Below are 10871 nucleotides of genomic sequence, written 5' to 3'. Positions count from 1 at the left end.
CAACAACAGGCAAACATCAAACAGATAGTTTTCAAGAGAGTTTTCAAGGATAATCCATTTCCCCCAGGTTGTGCACCCGAATCTCAGTGGATAGTTCAGAAAAATTATATGTTAGGGTCCCCAAGTTCCACGGCCGTTTTTCATGCCAGGCCTGCTTCCTAAGGTGATTCAGGGGCAGTCTGCAAATGGCTTGTGGGTGGGTGGGGGTGGTTTCAAACTCCTTTGCAGGCGGCATTGGTTTGGAATTTTACCTCCTGACTCTTCAAACAAGGAACTGCCAAGGAACCTGCATTCGCATCGCACCCGTGGTGGTTCTGTGTGTGTGTGTGTGTGTGGGGGAAGAGTAGCTTCCATCGGGGGTGAATGCTAGGAGAAAGAGAAGCCGGACACCCTGGCAATGGGGAACTTTGGCAAGGACACCCTCAGAGCAACAAGAGAGAGACGGACAGGCCCCCTGATGTCCGAATGGGAAGCTCTTACCTAACCACAAGAATGCAGGTATTCACTCACTCACACCCACACTCACTCACACCCACACTCACTCACACCCACACTCACTCACACACACACACAAATGCAAGCTGGAACTGATTCATGGCAACCTTAATAACACTGTCAAGGTAACGGAGGTATTGAAGGAGGGGCCTCACCCTAACCCACCCCCACCGCCTATTTGCCCGGCCCAGCAGGATTCCAACCCAGGCCTGCCTTGTGGTCTGTCCACTTCTATGCCACACTGGGGTTCCCAGCAGTGAAAAGATTAAAACACACAGACACACACACACACATGGGGGAACGGAGAGGCCAAGCCCAGGACTGGCGGCTTCAAGGGATGGCTGCTGCAACCTGGGGACCTCCCTCAGAGACACCCACCCACCCACCCCTGTCGTGCCCCAGAGGACCTGGAGGGCCCAGGGAGGGTCTTGGGGTGTGTGGTTGGGGTGGGGAGTCCTTCAGCCCTCAGCCCCCTTTCTCCTCCGTCACCGGTTCTCTTGTGCTGTGGATGCCTTTGCCTTTCCCCCTTTCCTCACAGGGTGCCTCTTCTTTCGGTTTCCCTTTTCAGTCCCAAGGATACCCACTCCACACTGGATTGCGCCAGCAGCCCCGGTCTGCTCTGAATTTATTTGCCCAAGGACCGTGAGGCCTCTGTGGATGTGGTGGTTCTGTGACCCCCAGTGGCCCACCCCCCACCCCCGTCCTCCCCGACTGAGCCGTCTCCCCAAGGAGCCCTGACAACAACACCCCACGGCCCAGCTCGGCACTCGCAGGCACATTTCTACCAGCTCTCTTGCGGTCCATTTCCCCCCCCCCACCCGATCATTTCTTACTACGCCGCTGTTTTCCTAGCCCAGCCCAAGAGCTTCTTACTGTTGCTTTCAAGGCAGCCTATTGCTGCTGCTTCACCCCCGTCTCAGCGATCTCGATGCTTACTTTTCGTATCCGCTTGATTTCCACTGTGGTTCTGGCTCCCAGTTCCTTCCCCACCCCGAGCTCAGCAGAGGGGGGGGGGAAACAGACAAACAGAAGGTATACAAGAACACCCCCCCCCCATTTTCGGTGGCTCTTCTCTTCTTCTTCCTCACTCGACACATGCAGGAACCCTGTCCTCTCAGCATAGGCAGGGGCCATCCTGGCTATGGGGCCCTCTGGCTGCGACCCTCTCAAAAAGTGACTTTTCCAAGCCCTGGCTCAGGCTGTGAATAGAGAGAGAGGATGCTCCCGGGCCCAGTGGAGCCTTCAGAAGGACTTGCTGGAGAGGGATTTCCTCCCTGGCACAAAAGGTCTAAAGAAGGCTGTGTGCAGGGTTACAGCGGCAGAGCTTAGCCCCAACATTGGCCTGGGACAGCACCCCTACAACAGTACAGGACGTGACCTTTCAATGAGAATCTCTACTCTTTTTGCTTTTCCCTGAAAACTAGACTTTATTATGGTACAAAATGGCATAATAGAAAATAAATTAAGTTTCAACTTCAGTGCTTCCATAACAAAAATAGAACTACTCCTATGTCAATAAATACGACAGGCCAGCTATTTTACAAGGCCCCCAAAAGGCACAACCGTTTTCCTGCAGAACCGGCCCCAAGTCTTGGCCCCACAAACCTGGGCCAAAAGTGAACGCTGGGGAAGGCCGAAGGAGGGCGGCAGCCCAGCAGGGCCCCCCTCACCTGGCCGGGGGTGGGACGCTCCTTCGGCAGCCCAGAAACCTCTGGACCTGGGACCGTCCGGTGGCCCCACTTTGGTCGGTCAAAGCCAAAAGGTTGTGGGGAGGGGACGGACAGCGTCTTTATCACGCGGCTTGGCCATGTCTGGCCCTTCAGCTGCGGGGATGCCCCCTGCGGACGTCCATCCCCTGGGCCGAGACCCGAGTTCTCAGACCTGCTCCATCCCTTCCGAGCCTGGAAACCCCACAGGGAGGCCCCCCCAGTAGCCCCCAGTTTCCTGCTGCTCTCTCTCCCCTGGGTATTTCACACTTCAGGATGAGAGAGAGGGGTCGCCTTACAGCCACGAAGGCCCCCCATCTGCACAGCAAGACACCCCCCCCAGGCCCAGGCAACATCTCCAGATTCTGGTGAGTTTTTTGTTTGTTTGTTTGTTTGTTTGTTTAAATTCTATACCGCTCTCCGTGCTTTAAAAAAAAACCCGAAGTGGGTCAAAATATCAAAAAGCAAAACATGCAACAGTAAAACCTGGTGATCTACAAGGTGCAGAGGCCCAACGAAGGCATCCTGGCCCAGCCAGGAGGGGGGCTGTCGGAACGCCTTTCTCGGATTAGGAAAGAGCCCTTGGACGGTGGAGCCGATGATCCCAGAGTCCAGCTGGAACTGTCCAGATCGGTAGGTGTTCAAAGGCCCAAACTTCCCACCCCATCCCCTGCCCCTGCCCTGAGCTGGACACGGGGGTCCACCCAAGCGCCGTCAAGTCCTGCACCGCCTCTTCTGGTCCTTTTTCTCCCGAACAGGCGTTGGCTATTAACTTTGTGCCCATGGAGCAATGGGGGTGGGAGAGTAATGTGGGCAGCCACCGGAAGGGGCAAGGGGCACCGCTAGACCGCCACCTCCACCTCCTCCTCCTCCTCCTTGTCCTGCCTGGAAGGGTCCGGCCGTGGGGTCCCAAAGTGCGAGAGCTTGGCCGCCTTCTGCTCCAAGCTCTGTTTTCGCCACTTGATCCGCCTGTTCTGGAACCAGACCTTCACCTGCCAGGAAGAAAGCAGAAGCCACCACTGTGAACAGATCCCATGCAGGTGCCACGCTGGGAATACCTGGGAGTCCACCTTCTCCGGCTGCAGCCCAGCAATATTCCCTCCACACACACACCCTCTTTTTCTTTTAAAAAAGTTTCTGCAGTGTAAGCGCCCCCCCCCAATACTGTGACCTGCTGCTTTTCGTTAACCCCAGACCTCAAGGGAGTGTGGGAGGGGAAGGGCACGGGGTTTGGCTCCATGACAGCTGCCTCTTCAGGAAACGAGAAGGGGCGAAGCGGCACTGAACCCCCCCCCCCCGCCCAAGGGCCAGAGCACTTTATCCAGGAGGCTGGGGGAGGGGGAGCGGCCAGGGGCTCTTGGCCCTTTCCAGACCTGGCGCTTCAGGAGACGCTTATGATGTGCTTTTATCATTTATGGAGGTTTTGGTGAGTTATGCACGGGGGGGGAAGTGACCCGAGGGATGTAAAAACGGGCAACGAGAAACAGGGTGTTAACGCCGGGGCAGCCAGGATCTGATTCTGCAGATGTTCATGTCTTCCGTGTTGGATCAGTCCCTCCTCTGGGGACCCTCTTCCCTGCAAAGGCCAAGAATGTTTTGGGGATAACATTATCCTTTCAGTTTCAACAGGACAATCAGGGTGACAGACAGACGAGGACTCCAGAGGCCTGGGTTCAGATCTCCTCTTGGTCCTGAAACTCACTGGGTGCTCATCGTGATCTAACTGACAAGGTTGTTGTTCAGACACCAAGAAGGGGGAGGATTGGAGGAGGAGAGCCATGGGCACCACCTTGAGCTTATCAGAGATGGGGGAAGGACAGAAAAGCACCTCATTTCTATTAATACCTGAATGGAATGTTCCCCCAACAATGTAGCCCCAAAACAGGTAGAGGGAAACACTCTCCCGATCCTCATTTCTGGGGCACCACTCCCTGCCACCACCACCACCCCCCTCGGGAGGGCATGGCACATCCTCCTGTTCCTTACGGAGTGAACAAGGAAAGAGCCGAGTTAGAGTACCCAGTGCAGAGGGGCAGGTGTGGGAGGGGGGGCAGGCTCCTCACCTGGGTCTCTGTGAGGTGCAGGGTGGCCGCCAGGTCCACCCGCTCTGTGCCCACCATGTATTGCTGCTTGAGGAACTCTTTCTCCAAGCGCTCCAGCTGCTCCGGAGTGAAAACGGTGCGGACCCTCTTAATCTTGCAGGGGACCCCAGATCGCCACGAAAGGCCCCCCCCTGAGGAGCCAGCGGCAGCACAGTGGGAGAAGTCCAGGCCTGAAAGCACAAAGCGGAAGGGCGCCTGGTCACACACAGAGGAAAAACACACCTTGGTCAGGAAAGCCCGGACGCAAAGTATGGGAGATGCAGGGCCTCCGAGCGGCTTTCAGGCCAACCTGCAGCCTCCCCAGGGAGCCCCCAGCCTCCTCCTAGGGGCCGGAAGGAAGGGGCCTCTCCAACAAGGGCAGATCCCAAGGGCTCTGCTTGCTTTCCCACCTTAAAGGGAGACTCTGAAGGCACGGCTGCTCCCTTTCCGGAGGACGAGGAAGCAGCCACCAGCACCCCAATTTTTGAAAGGGGATCCCGGAATTCACCTGCCCAGGCCAGCCAGGGAACCCCTAATCAGGGTGGATTGGTGGAAAGGGCAGTCAAAGATAGAAGGCACTGGTTCTTAACCTTGGGTTACTCAGGAGTTTTGGACTGCAACTCCCAGAAGCCTTCACCACCAACTGTGCTGGCTGGGGTTTCTGGGAGTTGCAGTTCAAAAACATCCGAGTAACAAAGGTTAAGAACCACTGATGTAGTGGACTGAAGAACCTTATTCTCTCTCCATCTCCATCTCTCTCTCTCCACCCCTTTCCAGCTCTCTGAAATCCCCTGAGCTGTCCAGTGGCCGCCAGGATCTTCCAGGCCCAGTCTTTTCACAGAGCAGACCTTTGGTCTAGATAGGCGGGGTAGACATCCAATAAAATAAATAAATGCAAAATAAATCCTTCTGGCAAAGGCTCTGGAGTAAATTTAGCATGGTGACTTCATCCTTCCGGACACTGCAGACTCCCATCATCCTCAGACACACCTCTGCTGGCTGGGGCTGATAGCAGTTGTAGTACATAGCATCTAGAAGGCATCCAGTTTTGGAGGGGGGGCTGGAGTAAGAGGAATGGGCACCATGGTTATTACATCAAGAATGGGCTGAGCACAAGATGCAGGCAGGCAGGCAGGCAGGAGCTGATGATGAATAGGAAGGAAGGAAGGAAGGAAGGAAGGAAGGAAGGAAGGAAGGAAGGAAGGAAGGAAGGAAGGAAGGAAGGAAGGAAGGAAGGAAGGAAGGAAGGAAGGAAGGAAGGAAGGAAGGAAGGAAGGAAGGAAGTTAGTTCGTCAAGGAGAAAGCACAAGTGGGCCACTCATGGACTCCCCCATCTACTGTTTACAGATCTCTCTCTCTCTCTCTCTCTCTCTCTCCAATTTAATTATGTGGGCAACACTTGACCATACTGGCTCAGCCAAGTGCCTCTGAACTGGTTTGGGAAGAGTCCAGAGTCAGGGATGAGCAGCAAGACGGCAGACGTGGGAACTATTTAGAAAACCCAGAGAGGGGGGGGGGAGGGAGGGAGAGGGAGGGAGAAGTCTTCAGAGCCCCCAAATGTAAGGCTCTTGTGGCTGCATCTCTAAGAGGACCTTGGACAGCAGGAGGCTGTGCAGACAAGGACAAACCTGCATGGTGATGGGACCTGGGCAAGCGGCCCTTTCTGGGGCCATTTACCCGAAGGGGGGAATGAGCAAGACGGAGGAGACAGGATATAAAGGGAGAGGCTGACACAGGACGCCGTGGCAGTGGTGGCGGGGAAGCTTCTCTCCCTCTTTCTCCGAGCCTTAGAACTGGGGCCGCCCCTTTGAAGCCGCCGGCCTGCACGGCTTTAAAAGGGGGCCTGACAGATTCCGCCAGGAGAGGCTGCTTCTCAAGGGCTACCTGTCCTAAGGGTGCTGGTCTTCCTCCAGTAGCCAAACTGGGACTTCTCCCATGGAGCTGTCCTCCTTCCGGCTGGCCACTGCACAGCTGAGGGCAGGGAGAATCAGCAAAACCAAAGCCCCACCTTGTCTAGAGAACTGAGCTTCAGGCCCCCAAACTGACCCGTTTTTATATTTCAATGGCCAAGAAAAAAAAATACTGTATTGTACTACCCACCCTTGTTTTGGCTTTTGAAGAAGAGGCCGCGTGGCCCCCTCACCTCCTCCCCAACCCTAGATTTGCTCTACTGATACCTCTTTTTACAAGAATCCCAAAGACACTTGAAAAGTGAGGACCTATATCTTAAAAATAACAGGTAATAAACTTATGGCCTGATCCAACCAAAGGGAAATGAATGCTAGAATCCTAGGGGTGCTGAGCTGCTGGACACGTAAACTGACTTCCAAGGAGACAGAAGACAGCTCTCACTCATGCAACTGGGAATGTCGTCATCATCATCATCATCATCATCATCTTGGAACTGCAGAGCTGGAAGGGACCCTCTGGATCTAGCCCCTGCCAGGGAGGCCCAGTGGGGAGGAGGGGAATCAAATTCCCAGCCTCTGGCTCTGCAGCCAGGGACCTAAAACACGGAGCTCTCCAACTTGTAATCATCCTCCCCAAGTCCATTTTAAGTCTCCCTTCAGGGCAGGACAAAGGGGAAGCTGGAGGTTGCCTCTGTTCCCACAACACACACTTGGAAGGAGGAGAAACAGGCGCCTTTCCAACCTGTGGCCTCTTCTTCAGGAGTTGCCCACCCTGCCCGGGAGCCACACCAGATGCCAGGCAGGGAAAGGGGCACCCTGCCTGAACGTGCCCAGAAGGGGTCCTGGAAGAAGTCGGCCGCCATCCTCTCCAGGCATCCCTCCTCACGGTTTGCATCTGGAATGGCCCCCTGCCCCCCCCATTCCCTCCTTCTCTGCTGGCTCAAAACCAACCCAAGCTTCAGTCTCCTTTGAGCAGACTCGTCACAAGAGCGCTGCCCACCCTCTCCCGCTGCCCGCGCCACCCCTCCCGGTGCCAGCCTCACCAGGAGAGACGCCACCAAGGTCGCCCCGCCAGCAAGAAATCCGGACCAAGCAGAAACAAGGGGCCAAACCCTCCTTAAGAGAGAGAGGAGCGGCGGCGGCCGGCTAAGGAGACCCTCCCTGGCTCTCGAGTAGTCGGAGGAAGGTCTCGATTTAGGAAAGCTGCCGCCGAGGCACGAGCCCAGCCTGGCAGGGGCCACCGACGGCCCGGAGTCTCTGCCGTCGGGGCTGTTGCCGCCGCCGCCGCCGCCCGGCCCCCAGGGCTGCCTGCTCGGCACCTTCTCCCGAGAGGGTCCTGGCCGAGGCGCAAGGCAGGGGTCTCCAGGCTGCCTTCCGGGGCCGTCCTCTGGCAAGACCCGGTCGCGAGACCCGCCCGGGGAAGGAAGGGGAAGGAGAAGAAGCGGCGGCGGCGGCGGCGGCGGCAGAAAGGCACCGGCCTGGCAGAGGGAGGGAGCCCAGGGAGAGGAGGGGCCCGGGCCCGGCGGGCACCCCCCATGCCTCCCGCCCGCTGTCGGGGCGCCCGAAAGCCCCGTCGCCGGCCGAGGGTCGCGTTGCCTCCCTCCCTCCCGCCCGCCCCGTCTCACCTGGCCTTCGGCAGCCGGGCCGGGCGCAGGGACCAAACGGCACCGAGAAGAGCGCGGCCGGCGGCCCTCCCTCGGGCGGCGGCAACGGCGGGGGCGGCTCCATCAGGAAGACGGCGGGGAAGGGCAGCAGCTCCGCCGCGTAGCCGAAGCGCCCCGGGGCCGGCGAGGCGGCGGCCAGGGCGGCCCAAGCGACGGGACCCGGCGGGCTCCGACGGGGCGCCTCGGGCGGGGCCAGCAGGGACTCGATGTCGAAGCGGCGCCTGGTCTTCGGCGGGAGGCAGGAGGAGGAGGAGGAGGAGGAGGAGGAAGGCGGCGGTGGCGGGTCAGGGCGGGACGCCGGGCCCGGGCCGGCCAGCGAGGTGCCCAGCATCCTCGGGCGGGGGGAGGGGGGCGGCGCGATTGGGGGGCCTGAGCACAGGCGCGGGCCTGAGTCCCTTTATAGGGCTCGGGCGAGGGGATACGCCCTCGGGCGGGGTGGGGGGGCGTGGTCCGGGCGGGGCTCCCGCAAACCCCCCCCCGGCCGCCGAGGGGCGGGGACCCTCACCTCTGGCCCGCCCGGCCGCCGCTCCGGGGAAAAGGCCAACCGAGGTAGCCGGTCCGTCCGGGCATCCCTCGTGCGTTGCTCCGCCGGACGCCACGTCCAGGGGATTTGCCCGGGACTCTCCGAGCCGCCTTTGCCGGCCGCCCCGAGCCAACCCAGGGCGGCGGCGACTCCCCGGTTCCGGCCCGGGGCGGGGGCAGCAGCCGGGCCACTCTGGACCTTGGCGTCTGCTTTTCCTGCCCCTCCGTCGGCCTTCAGGCCTCCTTTGAGCGACCCGTGCGCCGCATCCCCGGCTGGAGGGCTTGGCTGCCCCGGCGATGCCCGGCGGGGGGGGGCGCCAGGGCCTCGGCAAGGCTCCCTCGTGGGCCGGGGGGGGGAGAGCGGGAGGCGCCTGCCGGGCGAGGGCCCTTCGCTGCTTCGGCGCCGGTGGAGGCGGCCCGGCCGGGGGGCCAAGAAGGGCGCCCCGCGCAGCTAAGGGAAGGGCTGCTGTCTCCGGGCGGGGAGCAGTCCAGCGGGGGGGGGGCTCAGGCGGGAAGGAGCGGCTCCCCAGGCCGTCCCCCCCCCCCGCCGGCGCAACAGCAGCAAGGCCCCCCCGGTGGCGCTCGCTGCGGGGGTTCTTCGGACCGGGTCCGCCCTTCCCGGCTCCCCCGGGACTCTTCAGCGGGCCCGTGGGAGGGGGCGAGGCGGGGCGGGGCGGGCACCCCAAATCCGCCAGGGACCCGGCTGAGCCCTGGCATTTTTAAAACGGGCACCTTTATGTCCCCGTGGGCTTTCCTGGGTTTGGAAGTGTCTGACCCCAAGGAAAGAAGCCAGAAGCCCCTGACTGTGAGTCGGAAGGGTGTCCCCACGTTCTCAGAGGGCGTGTGTTTTATTTTGGGGTGAACCCCAAGAGAGGGCACTCAAGGACTTTGGGACCGGGAGGGCCGCCTGGGGGTTCGCAGCTGCACTTCCTGTGTGTGGGCGCAGCGAAGGCCCTGGTGGGCTGATGGTTGGCGATGATGGTGCCCTTGGGGAGCCAGCGGACTCACCGGGGGCTGTGAAGCCTTTCTCCGCCAGACTGAAGAGCCAGCCAGCCAGCCAGCTTAGCCAGTTCCAGTGGGTGTAGCGAAAAAAGGGCCCGGTGTGTGTGTGTGTGTGTGTGTGTGTATGGAGAGATGCACAAAAAACACCCAATCGGAAAGTGGTCCTGTGGCACCTGTAACGGATTAATGCAATGGAAGCTTTTATGGATTTTACAGAGAGAGAGAGAGAGAGAGAGAGAGAGAGAGAGAGATGGCGAAAGGAGGCATTCCCCCTGCTGTCACCGGTCTGTCTCTCTCTCTCTCTCTCTTTCTCACCTTCAGGCCAAGTTTCTAAAACCCAGGCTGGTGCATTTCTTCAGCTGGTGCATGGGGCTGGGGGAGTTTGCTGGGCAGCACAGAACCCCCCCCCCGGCTCCCTCCTCCACCCCCAATGGCTCAAAGAGGAGGGGGCTCCCTTTGGCCTTTCTTTCACATCACTGCTCAAAAAACAGGACCCTGGACTTTTCAAGCAACTCAGGAAAAGGGTCTATGATGATGTTTGAAGGGTGTCCCTTTCTCTCGAAATATTTTGCTGGATCTTAGGGTGCCCCCGCCCCCCCAGGCTTGGCAGGGAGATGGCAGCACATCAGTCTTGGATAGATCCTGGCCTGGCCCCCCTCTGCACAAACACACACACCCCGGCAGGATGGAAGGAAAGGGGGGAGCGGGCTAGGTGTGAAATTTCTCATGGGCAAAGAAGCTGAATGGAACCTGCAGGGAGCCCTCTGCAAAATTTGGGCGGGGGTGGGGTGGGTGGGGGTCAAGGCCCAAATCTGCAAGGTTGAGAGTGGGGAAGGGCCCACCTTCTGAAGCCTGCAGGGGAAAAGCAAGCCGAGAAAGGGGGCTTTGTATGGCTGGGATTGTAAAACACCCTCCCCCCTCCCGGCTCCCCCTTTCCTCAAAGGGGAACTCCAAGCCCCTCTCCATCTAATAGTCATTAGCATCAATTAGAAGCGTTTGAAGTGGCCAGCAGCTTTGTCCTCCTGCAGAAAAGGGGGTCCTCCTTTCAAGCAGCCCATCCTAATCACATCTGGAGGATGGAGGAGGAGGAGGAGGGCCCTCTCTGTTTGTGAATGTGTGTGTGTGAATGTGTGTGTGTGTGTGTGTGTGTGCCCTCTGGCTCCTTTCATCTTTCCTCCAGGTGCTTGGAATGTTAAAACTCCCTGTTCTTTCATGGAGTGACCAGGAAATGCTTTTCACTCCTGGACACTTTGCTATAAGCCAGGGGAGGCCGGTTTCAAAAGAGGGCTGTTGGCTTAAGAGTTCCCAAAGCCCCCTCCTTCCCCTCCCTCCCCCTCTCCCTCCCCCCTCTGGTTCTTCCCCCTCCAAGAAAGAGAGAATCTAGGGCCACCCCCTCCCTCCCTCCCTCCTCTGCTCCCCAACAGGTGGGACAGGAACCAGCCCTGCTGTCCTGCAGGAAGCGCGCGACTCCCTCCCGGATCTCAGCCCAGA

General features: G+C 59.3%; 1 protein-coding gene across 1 annotated transcript; it reads right to left on the bottom strand.

Annotated features, from left to right (window-relative positions):
• Positions 1 to 1895: 1895 nt before the first annotated feature.
• LOC110079815 (homeobox protein not2) lies at positions 1896 to 8690 on the bottom strand. The gene is made up of 3 exons (XM_073002205.2): positions 7818 to 8690; positions 4265 to 4473; positions 1896 to 3193 (listed from the first exon to the last, which is right to left on the bottom strand). Exons 1-3 carry the CDS (start codon positions 8185 to 8187, stop codon positions 3044 to 3046), a joined length of 729 nt encoding a protein of 242 aa, XP_072858306.2. The 5' UTR covers positions 8188 to 8690; the 3' UTR covers positions 1896 to 3043.
• Between the last annotated feature and the right edge of the window lie 2181 nt (positions 8691 to 10871).

Source organism: Pogona vitticeps, chromosome 5 (genome assembly GCF_051106095.1).
Source record: "Pogona vitticeps strain Pit_001003342236 chromosome 5, PviZW2.1, whole genome shotgun sequence".
Classification (NCBI taxonomy): Eukaryota; Metazoa; Chordata; class Lepidosauria; order Squamata; family Agamidae; genus Pogona; species Pogona vitticeps.
This window is presented reverse-complemented; position numbering and strand designations above follow the sequence as displayed.